This window comes from Oryza sativa, chromosome 10 (assembly GCF_034140825.1).
Source record: "Oryza sativa Japonica Group chromosome 10, ASM3414082v1".
Taxonomy (NCBI): Eukaryota; Viridiplantae; Streptophyta; class Magnoliopsida; order Poales; family Poaceae; genus Oryza; species Oryza sativa.
Window position 1 is genome coordinate 11,784,028 of NC_089044.1, and position 24,819 is coordinate 11,808,846.

The following is a 24,819-nucleotide window of genomic DNA, read 5'->3' on the forward strand; positions in this document are numbered from 1 at the left end:
ATACGAGCACCTCTAGAAGACTATCCGTGGGCGCCTCCCTACCCATATGAGCACCTCCAGAAGACTATTCACGGGCGTCTCGTTGTCAACGGGTACGTCGTCTACCATTGAAAGAATAATTAGTCGTAAATGCGAGCACCCGTGTTTAGGGCCGGTCCTGAGTTTTCAGGGGCCAGTGCGAAACTAGAGATAGGGCCCTTAGTATAATATCTAAATAATAATCAGTATATACATGAGTTGTCAGTTGCTAGTTGTTACCTTAAAAATTTTGGACATTTATGCATGCGATACCACTCATGGTGGTATCAATATCAATTTCATCCAATAATTTCTTTTGCCAAACCACTTAACCACTAACAGCTTTACCAACGCTAACGTTTACAACTCCAATTCTCCAAGCTCTATGATTCTTAGAATCTCTGATAAGAGGAGACAGAACAAATCTGACCTATTAACCTAGCATAGCAAGGTGCCAAGGTGCAGTGCAGATAGAACTAGAAAATTTCAATTAATGTTCATATGCTGCTGCTCACCTCCATACCTCCCCTTGACTTTTGATCGTCAGGCGTTAGGCATCCTGCAATTCAGCAGATGCGGTTGCAGTCGATGGCGGAGGACCATGGCGTGACGGCGCCGCGCACTGATGTGCCGCCGCCGCCGCCGACGACGACGACGACGCGGGATGAATCATGAACTGAACGGCGGCCGCCGGTATAACGTAGAGTCATTCCGATGGACTTCAGTCGTCATGACGCACGCGCCGTGCGGCGACAATCTCGCCTCATAGGAAGGAATTGGGAACGTCTCTGTGTCTGTAACTTCTGTTCGGTATCGTTGCATAGCATGTTGGCTCCTGTTACTTGGGCCACAGCAGCATAGAGGCTACGCGGGGGGTGGGGTGGGGCCCCTACGATCTGGGGGGCCCAGTGCGGCTGCACTGCTCGCCCCCTGTCAGGGCCGGCCCTGCCCGTGTTGAATGTATTTGAATCCGGGTGGGTTGGTTCTAATACAAAGAACGTAACCACTCGAGCTACTCTCACTTCGCTTTCTTTTCTAAAACTTGATGAGGATAAGTGCACAAATAAATTTTCTTATATTACCTCCATTCTAAAATATAATAACGACTAGAGAGAATATATCATAGTACTACGAATATAGATAGTAGTCGTAGGTTGTTGTATTTTAGGATGGAGTAGGCTTTAAGCAATTTATTTATTTATTCTTCGTTCTAGAGTGTGCTGTTTAGGGAGGGTCTCCAATGTTTTGGTGTAATTTAGAGTTCTGGACTTTTTTTTCTAAAAATAATAAAGCTTTTGGCCATGCCATCGACATCTTGTTTGCATGGTAGAACAATATACTCCCTCCCTCCTAAAGTGGGACTTTGGATGGATGGGACACTTTATCTGTCCAAAATCCCTTAAATTTACAAAGAGAACCCTAGATGTGATTTTGATGTACCAATTTCATAACAAAACTACAAGCTTGAGTTTTGCTTCACTAGACCACAGATTTTCAAAATTCTCTCTGAAAAGGTTCAAAGATATATAAACATATTCCACAGCCATTGCCAACATATGCTCCCAAATGTTCAATAAAAGAAGTGTACAATTTGGATCTTCCGGACAATTTGCATTTTGTTCTATTTGAAATGAAAATTACAGGGCACTCAACAAGCAAGGATTTGGAAGCATAATATATATACTTTTTTTGGAACATTGCCGTAATCTAATAATCAATTACATTTCTACAAGAGAACATATGTACAACTTACACCCCACATAACCAGACCTCAGAAAAGATGGATATGAACATTCCTATTTACATTCTTCAAGCCACCAGACAAATCCTCCAACTCTCACTATTTTCTTGCCATTTCATATGTACACTCAAGAATACAGAATAAACAGGAGCATTAGCCTTCTCATAATCTATATTAGCTGTACAACAAGAACGCCATTGATGTCATCTTGTCAGCCACTACACTGGAACAGCATGAAGGAGGCTATGTCAGTTCAATGTATGTCCCTCATTGATTTCCACTGGGTAAAAATGGTCAAAGTTTCCCCTTAAGCACATGGCTGAAGGCGTGATGTTGAAATAGATTTCATCCAATTGTCTGTAGAACACACACAAGATAACAATTAAGAGATGAAACAAGACACTCCCTCCGATCGGAAATACTCGTCGTTTCAGACAGTAGAAATGTCCTGCTAGTAGTTCTGTTTTGCTGTTGGAAACGACAGATAATTTTGATCGGAGGGAATAACAATTAACAGACGAAACAAGATAACAATTAACAGATGAAACAAAATTTTGATTGCTAGCGTAGGCTGAACTTAATGGTTCCGGAATCCAGGGCCAAGTATTCTACAAGAAGGGTCATAGCATCCAATTATTCAAAAGAAAGCAAAACAAGTATAATATCCAATAGCCAAAATATTTCTATCATCCATTTTCAGATGCCAAAAACTTGTGGGATGTTCTAAATTTGATGTTAGACCTCCCTGAGAGCTATCATATATATTTGAGAAGCAGGAATTTCAGATGAAGCATCTTAATGATCAAATGAATATTGAAAATAATTATGTGTATTAACCAGCAAGAAAAAGAACTAAAAGTCAGGTTATTACTCCCTCCGTCCCAAAATATAATAACTTTTAGCCATTAGAATTTGTCCCAAAATATAACAACTTCTCCACTAACATTCTCTTCCCAACCAATCACAACCATCCACCATTCATTTTTCCTACCTACCTCCACTAATCATCCAATCACAACACTCCACCACTCACTTCTACCTACTTTCTTAATAACCGTGTACAACCCTAAAACTTCTTATATTCTGGGACGGAGGGAGTTTACTTATTAGCGCAACTACATGGTGTTTGACTAAGTTACTAAAGCTTGCACATTTAATGTGTTCAGTTGAAACTTACCAAATGAAACATAAATAGCAGTCCAATCAAACTTCTGTTCTCGATTTACTGCATAGCTCTTCTGCTTTGCAATATTGTTATCTCCAAATGGGTTTTTAGCAGATGCTGCATCAGAGAACCCTGAATCACTGTGGCCACTAGCAAACTAAATCTCCTAGGTCAATGGATCTGTTGCATCAGCCTCTAGGAAATGAGCAACTGCAGAGTAAAGTTGCTGTTCTTCAAATGGCTTTGCCACATATCCATCCATTCCACATTCCATACATCCCTCAAAAGTTGCTTGAATTACATCCGCTGTCATGGCTAATATAGGTACATGCCAATGGGCCTTATTTCCATAGATCTCGGAAGACACTTCACCTGCCTGGATCGTATCATTGATTTTACTTTCTACAGAACGAACTAATCTAGTAGCTTCAAACCTGCAAAAAAAAAAAAAAGGAAGCAGTTCAGTTGATCCAATTGCAGAAGACACTTGTTATAAAGAATGTACGATGTTCTACATGTAGTAAGTTTTCTGGTTATTTCAAAGTTCATAACAATCCATATATAGACTTATGAAGTCGTTCATTACAATGGACACAATAATAAAAAAAAAGAATTCTAGCTCAAGACTGCAATTGTGAAAGAAAAAAAGGCGACCTATTTCAATATGAAACCATTTGAAGAAACTACAAGAGATATTTAAGCAATAAGGATATGTTACTAATTCATCTTATAACACAGTGAAGCACGTAACACAAAATAATGTCTTTAGAAGGCATCATTAGATGAATTTTAACAAATGGGAAGGAAGATTACCCATCCATCTCAGGCATCTGAACATCCATAAAACAAGCATCAAATTTATGAGGTGGCTGGAGCCTAGAAATTGCCTCCTTTCCACTGTCCACACAGGTAACTATAGCTCCATATTTCTTCAAAGCACCAGCTGCAACTATGCGATTAACAGCATTGTCGTCCACAACTAAAATGTTTTTTCCTGTTAGTACACTTCGAAGAACCAAAGAATTATCTCTACTTCGTCGGCCTGTAAGTCCAACCCCTAGTGCTTTACTAAGACAAGCAGCAACAGTACTAAGACGAAGGGGTTTTCTTATGCTATTAGAATACCCCGCCAACCTCAAACAATCAGAGTCAGCAGGAGTTATTGAACCTGCCAAAAGAAAGAACTTTGGCATGGTTTGCCAAGACTTGAGTGTGCCCTTCAGCCGAAGATCTATAAGACACCGGAAAAATGCCAAGCCTGAGTCCTCGCCCCAAGCTTCTTTGTCAACAAGCACCATATTTAGACTGCTTTTTACACTTGAACACATAAAATGCAACAGTGTCAGAAAATAATACATAATAATAGTTTTATGAATATTGAAAGCATAACAGCATATTTATGATGGCTTCACAATAAAACTCAAGTAAACAAATATTTATCCAACATTTATGATGTCATTAATACCAGAAAAAGAAATTAACAGTCTCGTTGAGCATCAAGACTTGTAAACCAACATAGCAAACCACTAAACCTAATGGTCCCCTAATCTCTAGTCAAATCTTATCGTCATCCAAGTAATGTAAGCTTCATCTTTTACTCTTTTATCCCTTCTGTTGATTAGTAAATTGTCTTTCTCTGTTTTGATGCCAAATAATACAGAGAAAATCCGAATATCTAACCAACTCAGAAAATTATACTAATGCCATTTTGTGAAATATTGATGCTCATTAGACCTGAGCCAGCAGGCAAGCTACGGCCATTTGAATGGGTTGCAAAATATAAAGCTGAAGCATGATACACAAAGAAACCGAACCTTGAATTGCAGGATTCCAATAGAGCAGAAAGTGCTGATTCAGATGTGGCTGCAAGATCACATTGTATTCCAAGTCTCCGCAGATGGTACATGGTAACCTCAGCACGAGCACATCTTCCGTCAACAACAAGCGCTCTCATTCCTTGAAAATCTGGTGGAGTAGGTTCAGGACAATACCTTTTGATATCCCCTGGATCTTTCCTATTTTCCTTGAAAATAGCAGTAAAAGAAAATGTACTACTAACTCCTGGTTTACTCACAAACCCTATTTCTCCACCCATCAATTCAACCAGGCGTTTCGTAATACTCAAACCAATTCCAGTTCCACCATATGTCCTTGAGGTGGAACCATCCGCTTGCATGAAAGGTGTAAAAATGCGAGTTTGAGCATCCTTAGTTATTCCTATGCCAGTGTCTTCGACAGTTACTAGTAAGTTCACTGAATCTATTGCATCTGACGAATCTTTGAACATCCTGAAACTCTCCAAGGTTTTCCGATTATTTGCTACTTCAAGCCCACTTAGAGTATTATATGGCATCGTATTTTTGGAATTCGCTGTAACTTCTATGTTTTCAGGAGAAGTGTCATCCAGAGCTTCCATTTTTCTCTTCACTTCCTCAATTAAATGCACTCGAATGAAGATATGACCTTGTTCAGTAAACTGTATTTACAGGAAGCCATATTTGGAAAAGATTATATCAGTGAAAGATTATTGCATAATAGACAGAACTCTACTTTTTTGTTCTAACCAAAGCAACTGCCATGTTTGTAATCTACATAAGGAAATCCAGTTTGAGCTTTCACTTGTATAAATATCAAAACAGCGAGTACTGGATCATACTTTCTCCTACTGGCTACTGCTGTTATATGAAAGCATCACAGCATATAGATGTATGCAAATGACAGAATAAGGAACCCACAACAACAATGTTCTCCAGAGTATAACAATAAATTGAAGATCAGAGGAATTATGGTAGCCAATCTAGATTTAAAACTGACCTTCATAGAATTCCCTACAAGATTTGTAATGATTTGCCGAAACCGCCACGGGTCCCCGATCAGAACATCTGGAACTTGATCAGATACAAGTACAGCCAACTACCCTCGCAAAAACAACATATTTCAGGTCCTAACATCCCGTTGAATGAAAAGCTTAGAGTCCAATGGGTATAGATTACGACTCACCTCTATGCCCTTAGCCCATGATTTTTCAGAAAACAAAGATACCACATTGTCAAGAATATCACGGACATCAAATCGCACCGCCTCCAGCTCAATTTTGCCTGATTCTATCTTAGCGAGATCAAGTACTTCATTTATTAAGTTTATCAATGACTTTCCACTTTCTTGAGCTGTAACTACAAAATCCCGCTGAGTTGTATCAAGTTCCGTATCCATGAGCATCTGTAGCATACCTGGTTCAGGTAGAAATCCACTCTCATAACTCATTTAGCATTGTCTTCTGACGATAATACAGAAGGTATCAATGTGATAGAAAAGAATAATTAAAAACAAAGTATAAAGGACAAACCTAGTACACCATTCATTGGAGTTCTAATCTCATGTGAAACAGTTGCTAGAAACTGCAAGGTAAACAAAGATCTACTTAGCGGATAAGGAGAAGAAGGAAAGCAATCATGGAGGAGACTAAAGAAACATAGCAAAAGATAAGAACACTGCTAGAGATAGAAGGACCTGGGACTTAGCAACATCTGCAGCTTCAGCTCGTCCTTTTAAATCTCTCATTGTCGTATAATTATCTTCTGCCTCTTCAAGAGAATTCAGAGTAGCATAGATAATATAGCCAACAAGCAAAACAATTATAGCTACTGCTGAAGATATCATAATTGCAGACCATGGCAGTGAAGGTGCATGCTTGAATCTGACATAAAAAATATGAAAATGGATTGAGTGAGCTTATTTTCAAGTACAAAAGTATAATCCCAAGCACAATGAAAGAAGTACCTGCAATGCATTACGTGTTTGCGTGTCGGGTCCCCGAAATCAATATTACTAATATGCAGATCATCAGATGCAATAACATCCGAATCATACATTTTAGTAGGATAAGTATGATTTGTGATGTCATACAGCCTAACAACTATCTTTTGTTTGCTAGCAAGTTGCTCCAGGAGTCTCTCCACCAGAGACGGAACATCAAATGAGGCACCAAGATAACTGTCAAGTGTTAACAACAAATCTATGGTCAATTCTCTCAAAGTTCTTTTGATAGAAAACTCTCTCAAACTTAAAAAGAAATAAATATAAGTGTGTAGTTCAACTTGACATTTATTAGGAAACAGATATTACCCCAGCGTAGCTTCAATACGCTCCTCTGGAGTTGCATCTGGAGGAAGATCATACTTATACACAGTGAACGTTAGCACCACACCAAGGTGATTAGATTTAAGAAGTGGGAAAGGGGCTGTTAGGGCCCCTTTGCCTGTTGCCCGTGAGCGCAATATATTATCACGATCTTCCTGAAATCAAGATCATAGTGTCAAGAAATGAATCACAAGTTTTTGTTTGATGATTCTTGATCAATTGATTGATTAAGTAACAATAGTACTTGTGCATGACACTAATTATAGTGCAAAATTTCATATAATTTGTACATAAAGCTTGCATCCCAAAGGGACGTGGACAGGGGCACACACGGGCAAATTTAGAACCCAGACACCCTGGGTGGATGACCAGGCTCCACGTCTTGCATATGGCGATGCTGCTATGTTTTTTTTATGAACTTGGTCCACAAGTTTGACTTAGGACAAAACCGAAAAATCGTATGATTTGGAACAGGGGGACTAATAATGTAATGGTTGTGTGCATCCCTAGCTGATGCAAAGGCCAGGAGTTTACACTTCCCTTGTCTAAAATAAAGTTAGTAATAAAACTCAAACATGTTCTTTAGGTTTGTATACATGGTCTGCCAGGGTCCAGAGCTGTTCACAGTCTGCTGCAAGACGGCTAATCATGCTGAACCAACTCAGATCAAACCACTTCTACAGATTTTGTTTGGACTGAGATGGATCCAACATAACTAATCAAACCTTTTACGCGGCCTTTGCTTGTACTTCGCTGCCTCTTGTTCATGACCCTCATCTCTCGCAGAGTTTGGCACTCGCTACTGCCTCCCTCACTCTCCATGCCAGCTTCTTCCTTCCTATCGCTGCCACTGTGGACAGCCACTATGTTTGTGTCTCACTTACATTCGATAGTGAGTTCGCTCATCCATGTCACCATCCGGTTCAGCATGAAGGCCTCCTCAGAGTCCACACAAAGATTGGCAATATGCCTCAGCAGCAACATTGCAACACAGCAACAGCAGATTCCATGTCCAATGGGATGGGCTTCGCTTGTGCTCAGTGTTGTATATGGCTCATACAGGACAAAGTGGTTAGAGTCTGTGTAGCAAGACTAGGTTGAAGGGCCAAGGCAGGCTAGTGCCATGGAGCAAATCAAAATGATAAAGGGGAAGTTATGGGACTGCTGTCTGTCTGAGACTACATATAGTTTGTAGTTATACTAGAATAGGGACTCCTCTGTGAGTCGGATTTCTAATTTGGGATATGGAACTGCCATGTAAAGAATAATACCTCATGCACCCATCCTTTTAAAGTAAGACGTTATTAGATTCTGAATTACTCATTTCACAATTTGAAAAAAAAAATGAAGGTCTAATCAGAAGTTAAATAAGTTTATCCTATTCAGAAATAAATAAATATATATACACAAGGGCTTGCAGATATAGTAGCTCACCTTCCCAGACATCATGTCAACTGATATAATGTGCTTTACAGTTTCCTGGGAGAAAATAACAGGTGCATACTCATCTTGAACTGGTGAAGGCTGAAGCTTTTCAGGATTGTAGTCATGAACAAGGGATTGATCTTCGGTCTCCATTTTCTTAATCTTCCATCCAAGCTTTTGCTCAAACAACTCCCTTTCGCTGTGCAGCACCTTCAAAGCATAGGCAACACCACTCATCAATGGCCTTTCAAATGTTGTCCTAGCCGTGAAATCCTCAAATGTTTTCTGTCAAATGTCAATGATAACAAGATCTCATAATCTTGAAAAAATGCACAGTATTAATAGGATAGAAAATAACAAGATGTTTTCTTTTAAATAACATAAATCTTTGAAAAACTGTGCATCCCCTCCTGGCCTCCTGTTTCAGCTATAATGATGTTTTTTTCCCAGTGACTTATCATGGTATAAGCAGTTTTGAATGGAGACACCTATTCTAAACATTTTTCTTTGGACAAACAAATTGCTAATGGCTAATCAGATTTTATACTCCTTCCAGTCAGTCACAAAAACATACCATTTTGATCACACGGCCTTCAAAATACAACTTTCACAGCTAATTTCTTTTACAATGCATTTTTAGAAACCTGATTAAATTATTAAATTATCAAAAAAATTTTAATAATATTAAAAGTTTGTTGAATCACCCTTGCAATTAAGAAAGATGTATCCAAAGAAAGCAAACCTGATCAATAGCAGAAGGATTCTTCCCATGGTGAAAAGTTGAGACTAAAATAGCCAATGCATGCACATGGTTCATGCTTACATTGAACTGATCTTGTAGCATCCTAGCTCTCTCATCACACATATTTTCAAGATTCTCAATTCTTCTAGCAACAACATCAGCATGCATGCTTGAAAATATCCAGACAGAACTACAAAGCCCAACTAAGACACCAAGAAGCAGGGCTCTCTTTGACCATTTTCGACTTATCTTAACACTCGGTGTCTGGAGGAGTTTCTCATGCTGACACAGTTCATTTGCTTGCTTCCCTCTTTTGAAAATAGTTATAACTACCAAAATTACAACTATTCCAAGGGAAGCAGACAAACTAAATATCATCCCGTGATTGAAGCTCAAGGCGTTATTCTGCTGTACATTCAGCCCATTAATGACAATACACAAGTCACATAGGCATAGCTAAATATATTGAAAACGAAAAGGTACAATCAATAGGAATTTGTAATGGTTAAAGATCAACATGCTATGAATCATGACATTGTAAGTCAAGAAAATAGATAATCACAATACAAACCAAAAATGGCATTAGAAACATGGAGAAGGTGCTTCTCTTTAATAAATGAAATGTCAAAAACAGTTGCAGAAAAAAAAAGGATAATTAACTCTGATTAGGCAATACAAAACTGTGAAATTAATAGCATTATTTGATACAAGAAGATTCCGTAGGAAGTTATTTCTTAAGAGATGTAAATATAGTTTTTTTTTCTACTTTAGCCTCATTTAAGCTCAATTTAACATGTTCTGCAAAGGAATCAACACACCTGAGTTATTGGCATTTGACAATTGGCAGGGCAAAAGGACAGCTCTGTAATTTCTTCAAGAAAAAGCTCGACTTAAGCATGACTTTGAGTTATTGGAATCAAGTTGGACGTATAATAGTATGGCTAGCAAGTCCTACAGTACTATGTGGCAGTAAGACTGACGAGACCTATTGTTGTTCTAGTTAAGATAGCTCGGTGGCTACATACTAATTGGACAATGCCAAGATAGATGCCAATCCCCATTACATCAAAGTAGCAGAAAATAAATCCAACCTAACATATAGATATGCCAATATCATGCAATCCTCTGAAGTATTTAGAGTCAAGTAGACAATCTGGTTAGTAGGTCACAAGAGTTGAAGGTTCAGATCATTCATGAATCAGCCACATTAACAATATGTTATAATACAGTCCAATTCCATTAATGCTCTATATTCCAAGTTTACAGTGCAAAAAGAAATGTAGCTAATTTGACACTTCACCAAGTTCATCCAGGATAAAGAGAAACATAAAACACTCACATTCCACAATGTCGTAGGAGAGCCAATGTCTTGTTGCATGGCATTTTGCAATAAATTGTTTTCATGATTATTTTTGTCATAATTATCTTCATTTGCGCAACAATCTTGAATAATCACATTGTCCAGCCTGTTTTGATTTCCTCCAGATGGTTTATTCTTAAGACGACAATTTGACATATCAGGCATGCTGTGGGCTGGATTATCATCATTGATCGTACCAGATTTACATATGCATTCCCGCTACATCATAGTTCAAATCGTCAGTTAGAAATGCATGATGATAAGATCCCAGGGCATAATGAATGAAGTATATTATCTAAAACAATAATGAGATAACGATGTATATGTTATCACAATTAATAGATCGTGCAAATAACATGATTTTGTAACATCATAAATTTACTCTTCAAGGTTCTCATTTGCACTTGCAGGGAATAAACAAAGATTGCTTGCATCACAGCATTTAAAAGTTTACTTGTCAATAGTTTGTGTATAGCCTGACATTTTATTGACCACAACAAATAAAGAATTAATACAGGACAACCATATTTCACTCCCCTACATCTAGCTCGTATGAACAGTTTGCCATTTGATTCTGAGCTTATGGTAGCAAAATTATGTACAATGCACCTAAGGTAAACCAGCTTGCTCTCTCTTTTCCTCCCTGGATTACCCCAACCACACATGCAACAAGGGAGATCTTGTTTCTTACTACAACTACCAGTCATATCTAGGGTGATTGAAATTGAGATAATTGTTTATGGGACAATCATAAGAAGATTTATAAATGGTAGAAAGTCAGTTCAATGATTGGATTAAGGATCCTGTGGGATCATAGCAACGTGGCAGTTATTCTAGCTTTTCTAGGATAAAGAAGACTGGAATACTTTGTAACCAATATGCTATAACAAGCACCCAATATGCTAAAATAAGCATTTATGTGATCTTAAGGCATCCACATTTCTTTAACTCTGCTCTGCTCTCCAGTCTCTGCTCTCCTCGTTCACTGCTTTGCATTTGTTTATTCTCTGCTCTGACTAACGGTCCTAAGCAGTGCCTAGACATCAGCCCTGCCAATAATCTAGAGTCTAGTGCCTTCTTTAACACTGAGCTCATGCCATGTCGGAGAAAGGAGCGGGAGGTGGCTCATGCTGCCAGAATGGAAGCTCCCTCACCAATGGTTTGACAAGAGAAGGGAAGAGGTTGCAGAGGGCATTTCGGTCTTATTCATGGGTCTGTTAACAGGACATGGATGGCACTGGCATATGAGGAGGAAAAGTTCAACCTGAGTGGAATGGAAGGAACATGTTTTTTCTAATACTAACAAATAAGGGATTCTAGGAACTCTCATATGCATGGAATTTTCTCTGTACAAACCTCAAATTTGCACGACCTATCTATGTCTCAAATATCCAGTTCGACAATTCACAAACAGCGCGTACTTATTGACTTTCCAGGCCAATGTACCACTTTTATAATCATTGACACCACAAGGAACAAGCAATCCACAAATTTTCTGGTAGGTCCCAATCGAAGTGTTTATTTCTTTTGCAGTATCCTAGTACATGTTCTTTCCTCCCCCGTACAAGTGACGAAACAGCATAAATTTCTAATCTCCATCTAAACAGAGTTGACTGTCTCCACTAAGATAATACCGGAAATCCATGTACTCATTAAAATTTCCCATTACTACCAAAACATCCAGTCCACAAATACATCAATTAGGAACGTATAAATGCTGCGAGACTGAAACATATGGTCTAGGCAGCTACAATTATAAACTTCCAAACACCCCACACCAAGGCATTATATATATTCCTTCGCACGCGAAACATCCGTAAATGCGTAAAGCGCATACATCTAGCGCGCCTACGAATTATCCCAAAATCTATCACATCCAAATTGCAATGGTACAGTACACATGGAGAGCATGATGATCATCAAAAGCTAGTGGAGCAATCAAACCAAGCAAGCAAGAGGGCGAATTTACCTCCGGCGAAGACAGGAGCGACGCCAGCGCCTGCAGCTTGCTCATGCTGAGGTTGAACTGCGCCGCCACCTCCTCCACCCTGTCCCTCACACCCTCCCCACCACCACCACCACACCCCCTCCCACACCCACCCATCGCCCACACCAGCAGCAAGCACCCCAGGAACCCGGCCACCGCCCCGGCACCGGCGTGCGCCGCCTTCCCTCGCCGTGCCCCGCAGCCGCCGCCGCCGCCGCACTCTCCGACCCTGCTCATCTCACTGCCGCCGCCGCCGCCCCAAAGCCTCCAAGAAACGCGCCACACTAGCAGAGAAGAAATCCGGGGCGAGCTAGCTCTGACGGGGGCCAAGAACGCCGCCGCTCCAGGGTTTCTTGTCGTTGGTGGACATGGCCGGAATCGCGAGGACGAGCTCGAGCAACCACGCGGGCTTCCACTTGTCCCCGTTGCGTCCACCGCCTCCGCCTCCGCAGCCGCCGACCCTGCCGCGGGAGGCCATCAAGAACGACCACCCTCTGCCTTTCCCGGTCGGCAAGGCGAGCAGGGGAGGTCACGGTCGTCTCAGAGACGCCACCGCGCCATGAAAGCGACCTCCACCCACAGCAATCCCCGCAACGCCGCCAAGAACCAATCCAATCCAAGAAAGCCAACCCTCAACACCTCAAGAATGTCGAACCAAGAGCACAAGGCGAGGATGTCTTGGATTCTTGCTGGAATTGGGGAAGGAGTGGGTGGTAGAGGTGGTGGGGAAAGGCAGAGAAAGGGAGAGAGAAGAGAGAGAGAAGCAGCAACAACAACAACAGGTGAGGTGAGGAACAACAACTGGTAAATTGGAAAGAAACAAGAGAGAGGAGGAGGAGGTGGTGGTGGTGATTACTGCCTAAAGCTGCTCTGCATCATCTGCTGCTGGCTGCTGCTGCTCCTGCTACAGTGTGCTACTCTTTCTCTTTCCTGCTGCTTTCATAGTGGTGGTGGTGCTTGTGCTTCTCACTCTCTCTCTACCCTTCTCCATCTGCTACTACTACTAGTACTGTCTTTTGGTTCTAGAGAGAGGATTTCTCTAACATATGCTGCTGCTGTTGCTGTTGTTTAGACGGAGGAATCAGATGGGGATGAGGTATTGAGATGGAGAGGGGAATTCTTGGTTTTTTTTTCTCTTTGATGTGGAGAAAGTGTTTTCTTCAAGGTGCATATCATTATCTCATCATCCTGTGGGTCCTAATGGAGCCCTCTCCCTAGCTTGATTGACATAGCTTGTTTAGAGATTTTTTTTTCTTTCATTTCTTTCTCCCTTACCTTGCAAGACAATTTTTTTGGGGGGAGGTGGAGGCATGTGTCAAGATTGTTTGGAAAATTCAAGCTCATTAGCTTTGTGGTTTCTAGTGATCGGGGCTGTCCCTTTCATGGCCCAATTATTGTATCGTGTTGGCGACGGTGACGAGAGAACTTGAACCATTAGTCCATCCATAGCAACGGGAGGGAAAAAAATAAATATGCCACAAAGGAGACGTGTTGTATGAACACGAGCTCGCATGCACCACAAACATTTGTGTCGTGGTGGGAACATTGGTCGAGTTGTCGACAACGGTGATGGCGTGCTACGTTGTTTTCTGCTTGTTTCTGGTTGCTTTCGTGCCAAATGTCTAGTTTCTTTTTTCAAGTTGTTGGGAAATCAAATAATTTGTGCTGAGATTGAAGTAAACAAATTAGCTTGCAACCAACTTGATTGCTACTTAATTTTTTCTTTAGCTTAGCTAAACCATCTTAAAACAAACTAGTAGAATTTATCGACTCTTGCTACAAGTTGAGGTTATAACGATGCTCAAGTAGTAATATCCTAGCAATTATCTATATGTAGTAAGTACTACTAAGTACTTATTGGGATAAACCAAACCTCTGTCCATGTCCAATACAGGTGAGAGGATGGGAATTGGGGATGAAAAAACAAGATCTTTGCTCGATGTCCTACATGTTGTCCTTTAGCAAAATTTAGTGATTGGAGAAAAACTAGCTCCAACAAAAATGTCCTATGGCCCTATTTGCTTAGACTTATAAGCCAACTTATAAGTCGAAAAGTTTAAACCTAAACAAACAAGTAGCTTTTTTTTGTTTTTTTAAAGCCATAAACCACTACTACACTATTAAAAAACCAAAAGTTAGATTTGAGAATATTTTCTTTTTGGCTTATATAAGGTAGATGTATGACTCCATCATTAAATTTAGGACTTTAAATCCACTATCTCATAAATAATATTCCTTCTCTCTTATTTTCAGGTTCCTCCTATCTACCCTCTAACATCCCTTATATTTGAAAGATGGAAGTTCATCCCCTATTGTCATTTCTATATAATGAGAAAATTACTTCTATACCTCTAAAATTTTAACCAATCCTTACGCCCCTGAATTTTCCTCATTCTCTTATATACTCCTAAATTTTGGTTGTGATCCTTCTCATATTTTTCCGTTAGTTGACCACTAGTTGACCTTGTAATGAGCACATAAAAGCCAGTTTTACCCTTAGATATGTAAAAAAAATCTACCGTTGAAAATATAGTTGTTTATTGCGCACCTAGTTTTTATTGCATGGGGAAGTATTATACGTAAAATGTTAATACATATGAAAAAAATGCATGTGTAGCATTTTTCTATAATAGGAAGAAAAACAATCAAATCTATCTCGTATATCATTTTCTTTTAGATAAGGTATACAACCGACGGTAAATCTATTGCACTACTATCACAAAGTTATGCTACATATACTAGTTTTAGTAAATAAAAATGAATGTTTAATTTCTATACTTCTTCGATACATAAGGGCAAAATAGACCTTTTCAAAGCAAATAAATGATCAATTAACAGAAAGGACATGTAAGGGATCAAAACCAAAATTTAGCGGATATAAAGAAGTGAGAGCAGAACATTGAGCATACAGGGAATTTACTCCAATATATAATGGAGGGGATTTGCTCGAGAGTGAAGAAATGAATGGGAGGAATTTTTTGGACTATCCCAACACAAAAAAATTAAAAATATAAGGGATAAGTTTTGTTGACGCTTCTCGAGATGCTCTATACAATTTTTTATGTTGGTGTGGTATTGTTTTGGGAATCTACACGCTCTAACCATAATACATCTGAGCTAACCTATTTAGTATTTACATACTAATACAAATTATTTTTCTGCTTAGGATAAATTTCATCTGATGAAACGGCCGAGTTATACATTACTAAAAAGAATGACTTGCTCTCTTCATAAACAAGTCAATTTTACAAGTCGGTCGTTATCCAAACATGACTATATGACTTAATGTCTTAAAACTATTTGATTATGCTATACTTGCATCTAATAAATATGCTGGGTTTCAAGAAAAGGAACACGCGGTGGGTGCACAACTGCACACTACACAAATGCTTTACTTTTTGACAGAAACACACAGACTGCTGCAGAAGTTGGTTGAAGTTTGACCTTTTTGAGAGTGGGTCAGTCTTTTCGGATTAATCTATAATAGTCCAGCACTACTTTGGTTGAGCTTGCACCTTTGTCCTGCTTTATGGCCTTTACTGTTTGGTGGCTGCTAACCTAAAGAAATTAGAAAAGCACTAGGTGCTGGTTCAATGCACATGTACTTCTTGGAATTCTTCTATTTTTTAAGATCAAGGATTGCGTAAGTACCTGGTTTGTTACCCAGATTAATTAAGTGTTTCATAATTTTGTTCTTCTGCAGAAAATTTAAAGGTCTTATTAATATCGTTCAGTTTTGGTACTTCTTGTGAAGGTCGCAATCGGAGATTCGGCAAAGCAGGTTGGGTGCCAGTAGATTCTAGAGAGTTTGATTATTGCATCTTCGATATCGTAACCTGTAATTATCTTTTTAAGATAATAAAAATGGTTTACATCTTTGGCTTATGCCCTAAGACACATAGCCATAAATTTATTCAACAAATAAAAAAAAAGAGAATAGGTGATGGGACGAACCCCCAACTCCCCTTTATTGTTAGCTAGCGTTAAACCACATAGATTCAGTCAACAATTCAAATAAAACTACGCTATCCATCGTGGAATAAAAAACCTTTCGCTCCCAATTCCAAAAGTATAGCACTATTGCGCATGATATCATGCTTCTCCTGCGGTAGCGTCGTATATTAAGAGTGGAGTCAATAGAAAAAAAACACAAAGATAACCTACACCGGGTTAGACAATTGATTACCATTAAAAACTTGGTCATTGCGATATCGCCAAATTATACATTTTTTTTTGTCATCTCAATGAGAGATAAAGGTCTACAGTATACAAATTAGTTAGAGTTGAACTATATATTAAGGCCTTAGTTAAAATTGATGAATTATCTTATTTTTTTAGCAATTTAAGGGTATAAATAAATAAATGAATCAACTCTTACAAAGTTGAAAAGTTGTTATAGAACAGTATTCTAAGTAAATTTTATACAGATTTTTTTCATAAAACGTGCCGTTTAAGTAGCTTGAGAAGCATGCAAATAAAAATCCAAATTGTAGAATAATAAAAAAAGGTGTGTTATGTTATTTTGCCTTTTTTGTTGCATGATAAAAGCATATGTGCATACACCACACTTCATGCATACATCCGCAAGTATGCTATCTTAATTAATCCACACCGTTTAGAAGTTCAAGAAGCATACGTATAAAAATCGAGCGAACATAAGTTGAAAAAGAATACACCATTGAATCTATAGGAGTTTTGGAGGATTAGTTCATGTGATTTTAGGTATGTTCAGATTGTAGCTAAAATAAACCCTACCAAATTTTGACAATACCAAAATTTTGGTAAGTTGGCAATATTACCAATTTTTTAGGATTTCTTATGTATTTACTAAAATTTGACAAAAAACTAAATGTATACACATCTTTGACAACTTTGAAAAAATAGTATGGTTTAAAATTACATCAATCTGAGTAGCCCCCTTATATTCATGTGCCCCAAGGAGGGCCTTTATACCGGTAATAAGAAATGGAATATCATGGAGAATATGCCAAATTTATCAGTGCGTCTGATCAGATTATGCCTTTCTGATCCCTTGATTCCTTAGCCTTCACAATTCCGCCAATTTAGCCATGGCAACCTGAAAATATTTTCCAAATCAAATAAGATTAGCACGTGCCCAATTTAAGAAAAAGAGAAAAAAATAATACCAATACAAACTCATGCCATTAATTCTTTTAACTCTGACCAAAATTTAATTACCGTGGGGAGAAGGAGACCTGTGTGGCAATTAATCCCAGATCATATCGCCTGCAAAACAAATCGGATGGAATGAATGCACATGTGGTACAACAGATTGGAACGATAGAGAATCTGGGCACAGTGTAACCCACTGTTTGAGCACAGCAAAGTAACCAGAGCAAACGAATTTAAGGCGATTTACCTGCAATTTACCGGCTGTTTTTTTTTTTTTTGAACGAAAGCAATTTACCGGATGTTTGGCGTAGAGAAATTGGTCAAATTGTCCTGGCCGAGCATGTGCTGTTTTGGTGTACTACCTCCCAATGCAGTCAGGTGGCCATATTGCGTGCACTGTAGGGGCTGCATTTGATGTTTGCCCTGCTGAATTAATTGACAGTTGGATGCATCTTGCATATGAAGCTGAAGCTAACCAGCTTGGGCTTTTAACTATTTGCTACTCGTTACGAATGATACTTAACGATTTGCCACTAGACCCACATGTCATAGACACATGAGGGCCCACATATCATAGACGGTGAGTGGCAAATCATTAATTGTCATATCACAAGAGTAGCAAATAGTTAAATTTCCCGATTATATAAGTAGGACTTATACTTTTACCGCATGGTTAATTACTTAATTTAATGTATGAATTTTACATGATCACACATGATTCGGTTCAATTAATATCTCCTAAAATTCCTTCATTTGATAAAGGACTTAATAAATCAAACACAAACTTTCCTGTTGCCCCTATTATGTAGACGGACACTACTGTAGAAGTGATCTTTGCCGGATTATGAAAAAATCACATTAGTCGTGGTTCGAATAGGAACCGAGACTAAAGATCAGCTTTAGCCCTAGTTCAAAAGCCCATTGGCACTTTATGAACCAACCGGGACTAAAAATCACATCTTTAGTTCCGGTTGATATCACCAACCGGAACTAAATATCTTTCCCACGTACTTTATGAACCAACCGGAACTAAAAATCACATCTTTAGTTCCGGTTGATATCACCAACCGGAACTAAATATCTTTCCCACATACTTTAGTTCCTTTCTCGCTCTCTCTCTCCTCTCTTGAGAAGCGGCAGCGGCGTTCTCGCCTCATCTCTCTCTGTGCCACTCTATCTCTTGCCTCGCCTCTCTCTGTCTCTCTCTCCTCTCTCGAGAATCGGCAGCGGCGCTCTCGCCTCGCCTCTCTCTAACCCTCTTTCCTCTCTCGAGAAGCGGCAACGAAGGACGGGAGGGAGAAGCGGCAGCGGCAGCCGGACAGCAGAAGCGACGGCAGCCTCACCCTCCCCTCTACCAGATCCGGCGGGATGGGAGGCCGTGCGGTGGTGCGACGGGCGGCCGTGTGGCAGGTGGAGGAAGAAGTTCATTCTTTTTTTTTTTGAGATTTTATGATGTATTTGATGTGTGATGTGAATCTGTGAATTTGTGATATATTTGATCCGTGATGTGAATCTATGAATATATGATGTTATCATTGATCTATGATGTTATATGTGAATCTGTGATTTGGGGATGAAGGGAGCAACTCAATTATGGGAAATCAATATGCAAGCAGTAAAAACAAGGAAAAAAAGAAAATAAAACTTTAGTCCCGGTTGGTATATCCATCTTTAGTCTTGAATTGGGCGTCCCAGTTTACAATCCAGGACTATAGGGGGTTACAAACCGGGACTAAAGACCACTTCACCAATAGTGGGAATAGGTCCATCTGTCTATGTTACCGTCCTCAACTATCATATTTGTATGAAAAATAATCCTCAACATATAAACTATGTATTATTCATCTCTTAACATAAAATATTTTTTCACTTTATCCCAAACCTAATACGAACTGAGATGCTTTCCAAAATCCCTTATATTTTAGGACGGAGGGAGTAGTACAGTAAAATAAAAGATGGGCATCACCTGCTAATCAAATACTACTCACTTTTTCTTCCTTCCCCTTCTCTATCTTTTACATGAACCATTATCATGATGCACAAGGCTCCCACAATTAATATATTACATAAATAAACATATTTATGTGTACATAGCAAAGAAAACATAAGCAACAAACTTGAAAGCCAAGCAATTAAAAGCACTTTCTCTTTCAGTTCAATGAGAAAGAATCTCAAACGGGTGCTCCCCCGACTCCCGTGTCGCTCTCTGGGGACGACCTGGGGGAGGACAACTGCCAGACCCCATTGCTACCTCCCGAGCCGCTCACCTCGACGCCGCTGTTGTTGATGGTGTCGGTGGCACCCACACCCACCCCCTTTGACCTTCTTCATCTCTTTGTTCCCTTTCCTTCTTTTTTTTTCTTCACAAATCCAGTTTCAGGTTGGCTAGTTGGCCAGATCCGATGGCTAGGACTTAATGGGGAGGTTTGCTCAGTGGATCTAGGGCAGACGTGATGCGGATATCACTCTTTTGGATACACACAACAATCCTCCAATGGTCATTCGAGGACAGATAACAAGAGCTCGCGCGCGACAATTGAATTTAGAAGTGAGCTCGTTCCTATGTTCTTCTTTGTACGAATTTGAGAAAAGATTGCTACCTAGGGGCAGATTTAACGTATAACCGATGGGGGCCCAGGACCCCAGTCAAATTTACACTCCTAGGTATATTCATAGTAGTATGACCTATGGGCCCCCACTCCAATTGGAAAAAAGGACCCCACTCCTCCTAGTTTTCGTTCCCTCAATCGCAAGTGCGCGTGAGTCGAGGAGTCAAACATCCGCTCCTCTTCTTTGATTCTCTAAATTCCATTATTAAGTGGCAAATATGCAAATTAGGGATTAAGGAAGGGAACGGGAAGCTAATCCACCTCATCTCTCGCCAAGTCATCGCGTTTCCCACATGCCATAGTTCATCTTCTCGGCAATCGCTGCTTCCTTCCTTCCTCGTTCGCTCGTCGTCGTCAGCGCCTCAGCGGTGCTGCAGCTGCTGGCCTACTGCTCACTCTGTCCTCTCTGCCTCCATCCCTGGTAAGTACTCCTTTCCCTCCCTGACCCCTTCCTCCTCTCATATTATAGTAGATTGATCTCTAGGTCTCCCTCATGTGCTCTATCTAATCAACCATCATGATTTTATAGGAAAGATAATGGACAAGTTTTTGATCTAAACAACCGTTGAGAGGTGTTTCTCTGCTATGAAGATTGTTAAGAATGATTTGCACAATAAGATGGGTGACAAGTTTCTGAGCCATAGTCTCATTTGCTTTGTAGAGAAGGATATGTTAGACACAATAACTAATGATGTGATTGTCGATCGTTTCCATATGGTGATACACCATCGTGAAAAGGATAAAAAGGATGCCATGTATGTTCTAAACCATATTTCTTATTTATATATCCTACTTTCAGTAATATTTTTATCGGTTTGTGTTAACTAATAATTTGTATTGTTTTTACATGCAATAACATTATTTGGATTTTGGAAGGCATATCTATACATTACTATTTAAGATAATGTAATATCTCAGAGTTTTTATAAGTTGCAATGAGGTGAGTTTTACTTGGCTTTCTAACTGTTCTATGAGTTATAGATGCGCCCCTAGTCATTTTTTGTCCTGCGTCCGCCCCTGTTGCTACCTAATGATTATATTGTGATTAGGATTAATGGAGGGGACAAGGAGACACTTGGAGAAGGACTTAGAGTCATGGAGGATCATCGAGGACGTCCAAGTCAAGGTGGAGGCCCAAACCAAGTCGACCTCTGGTGCAACTCGGAGTCCAGGACCAGTCTGCACTAAAACGGGCGCCCAGGTCGCGTACGTTCCCGGATTGGAGCGTTCTTTATATGGATGGAAATCTAAGAAGATAACCTTTCCAATGGTTTTGGTTCCATGTTCAAATTCTTTCCGAGTCAATGGTAATCGACCGAACAAGTTGATGTTCAGAATCTGTTCCGGTGCTGCGTCACCATATTTGGGCCTTTGGGCCATGTATCGTGTTGGAGGCCATTAGGGCTGCGTTAAGGCTTGGTTGCACGACCCTAAACTCTATATATCAGTACCCGCCGTCATCTTTAGGGTTTGTGTTTTGCTTAGATTATTCTGTCAAGAACAGTTTCGCTGCTAGATCGGTTTGTAAGACCCTAACTTGTGAGCTTAATCATTCATCTGCAATTTTGGTTGTATCTTCTTTGTTCTTGGTTGTGTTCTTCGATTCGCAAACAGGGATTAGCCTTCTCGACGAGGTCATCCACGTTTCGGCATGGGTGATAACCAGAGGAGACGTGGTGCTGCTATTGCGGGGCTCAAGAGCGTGCTCGTTCAAGAAGCCAGATCAATTTGTGTTGCGACTCAGCCCAAATCATTGATTATCAGAACCTTTCGGAAGATCGGGAACCCTAGTGCACATCAAGATGGACGGTGGCCGTCCATCGGCGCCATCGGCTTTATCTCCTCTGCTGACAGCTTTGAATCTACCCCAATCGTTCTCCGTACGATGTAGGTACAAGTAGCGGCATGGCTAGCCTAGACGATGCTCTGTGTTGGGCTAGGTGGTGTCACTTGCGTCCAAGCCACTTCCACATAAGGCTTATCCTCTTCTGAGGTTGATTTTCTTCCAGATCCAACTGTGGGGAGCCATGTGCTACAGTGGTGGCTACGGTAGCTATGTGGTGTTTGGTGTTCGAGGCACAAACATTGGGTGTGCAGGTGATTTTCAGGTGTGCAGGTGGCATTCTATGGCTTCCCTCATGAACTTCGTGGTTGGATGTAACCCTAGGGTAAAAGTGTTGCTCGGTTTTCCAGTGCTAGCGACAACAATGCCCTCAAGTGTTGTTCAACATCATGGAGGCATTGCTACGTAGCTTTCTCCACCACCTCAAGAGGTCTCTCTAGGTGAAAACCTTATATTCATTTTAGATAAGGTGTTGTTGCCGTTCTATCGACGTGTCCTTCTTAGGAGTTTCCCTTGTTGGATTGCTGATTGTAGGACCAATGTGTCTAGTCTATGTGGCTAATTCGCTTAAAATGTAAGGGTTTTTACTAGTTTCCTGCAAATAACCATGCTTTTGTAAGGTTTTTTTTTTGGTGGGAGGGGGGTGGTTTCCCTCATAAGCTAGATCAAGTCTTTTCTTCTATAATGAAATTGCAGGAGCTCCAACGCTTTTCGGAGGTTTACCTAAAACACTTTGTGTAGAGGTGAAGATCATACTTTAAGGCATCTCAAATTAGCAACTAAGGTTGGCTTACTTTCATTTGCTTCAATATATACCAAGATGAGTATAATTATTTTCCTATAAAATGGGAAGAGGTATAGAAGATCTTGCATCCAAAAGCATATTGCCAAAGCTGAGCGAGGTGTTTCATTGTATTTGCGTCAAACTCCAACACTGCATATTAAAAGGACTATGTAAGAATAGGTGCCACAAAGTCTCCTTAAGCAGTAGGTTGCAAACAACACACGTGAGATCATTATGTTGTGGTAAACAATGTTTTCTATCCAACATGCATATCCCTTTTGTTGAGTCGATCAATCAAAAGGAGCCATCCCACTTTAATTTTCATAATTAACACAATTGCTTTTCCATATCCAATTCAAGTAGACTGTAGGCCAAATAGACATAAAGTTGATGGCATAAAGTTTCTAAGAGTTATAAGAAGAATTGCCCCAAGTATATACCCATTGACCATATTGCTAAGTCAAAGATATGTCTAAATCAAGCTTTTGCAAGGTTATAAACTCATGATATGCTAACTCTGAAAGAGGTAGGCGGATTAAAAATCTCTGCATGCATTTTTCCAACAACTTTATAAATAGTCCTTCAGATTATGTGCAAATGAACAAATTAGAATTCTATAGATCTTACTATCTCATTCCTCTTCCTAGTAGAGACATGTCTTTCCATCTGAAATGAAGCATTTGGCTATCCCCCTCAAGATGTCAACAAATCGCAATATATTTTTCTACAGAAAGAACCTTGCACCTTAGTTGCATAAGAAATAGAACTACTATATAATACTTATCCTAGATTAATCTAACCTATTGGCAGCGCTATCGAATTTACTAGAGATTCTAGTCTTAAACAGTTAACCTTCTAGTTTGCCTGTTCTATTTAGGCTATAAGTTGCCGATCAGAACTCTCGGTACCTAGTTTTTGGTTCCCATGAGGGGGCAAACTCAGGGTCATGTCTCACAAGAAGTAGGTGCAACAAATAGAGTAAATGAGTAAGAACATGCAGTGAAGCAAATACACAAGCAAAGCAAACAAGGATTTTGCATCGAAGTTTGGATCTGAACAATCCAGCTCTGCTAAGACAGTCCAAGGAGACAGACCTAGATTGATCCCAAGCCTCACCGAGCTAACAACTAGGAAGAAGTTTTAGCCTCTAAGCAACCACCAAAACGTAGCATGTTTCCATGCAACCACCAAGGTCCAAAGCTTAGACAACAAGCACCTATCTCCAGTGAAGCTTGCTCTACAAGGCAACCTCCTAGACGATGCCTAGACTGCTAGATAGAGAACCACCAAAAATAACAAACACAATGATGAAGCATGATGCCCATCCCTAAGTGTACTTGCTAAGAACCCTAGACTTGAAGCTCAAGAGATCTAAATCCCTCTCATTGACAAATTTTTTGCTGAAGTAGTAAGGTGGAGAAGGGTACAAACCCCAGGGAGCCTATGGGAGTAGGCTGAAAGATGTGACAGCCAACACCTCAAAAGAGGGGATACTCCCTCATCCTCGCAACTAGCCATTACTCACAAAATTTCGATCAGGATGGCCAAAACTTCCGGTCACACTTAGTCTAGCTACGAAAAGGGGAAGTGGAACTTAGGGTCTAAAAGACTTGAACTTCAGGTCCAAGGTCTATGTTTCAACGAAGAGTGATGACTAGAACTTTCGGTCCATTGACCATAACTTCTGATCCATTGACTAGAAGTTCCGGTTAGCCTCTATGGCCAAACAGAAACTCTTGACCTAAAGTTTCGGTGGAAACTACTGAAACTTCAGGTCTAACTTGAACACTTATCCCATTTTGCCCATTGGTGTGTGGTGCTTTATGTCTCTCTACAAGATCAAGGTTATTCTAGAGAACTTAGACGCAACAC

At 39.9% G+C, this 24,819-nt stretch overlaps 1 protein-coding gene across 4 annotated transcripts; it reads right to left on the bottom strand.

Annotated features, from left to right (window-relative positions):
• Window positions 1-1,551: 1,551 nt before the first annotated feature.
• LOC4348447 (probable histidine kinase 5) lies at window positions 1,552-13,741 on the bottom strand. Of its 4 annotated transcripts, none has more exons than XM_066304435.1 (14): window positions 12,561-13,722; window positions 10,571-10,810; window positions 9,232-9,636; window positions 8,499-8,699; window positions 7,050-7,219; window positions 6,705-6,917; window positions 6,435-6,621; window positions 6,271-6,322; window positions 5,925-6,154; window positions 5,739-5,837; window positions 4,739-5,400; window positions 3,738-4,241; window positions 2,937-3,358; window positions 1,552-2,116 (listed from the first exon to the last, which is right to left on the bottom strand). In XM_066304435.1, the coding sequence occupies exons 1-13, from the start codon at window positions 12,813-12,815 to the stop codon at window positions 3,091-3,093; spliced, it is 3,486 nt and encodes a 1,161-aa protein (XP_066160532.1). In that variant the 5' UTR covers window positions 12,816-13,722; the 3' UTR covers window positions 1,552-2,116; window positions 2,937-3,090. The 4 variants fall into 4 exon arrangements, with proteins under 4 accessions (XP_066160532.1, XP_015614149.1, XP_015614150.1 ...); XM_015758663.3 differs by having other exon boundaries at window positions 8,499-8,774; XM_015758664.3 differs by having other exon boundaries at window positions 9,232-9,639.
• Window positions 13,742-24,819: the final 11,078 nt, after the last annotated feature.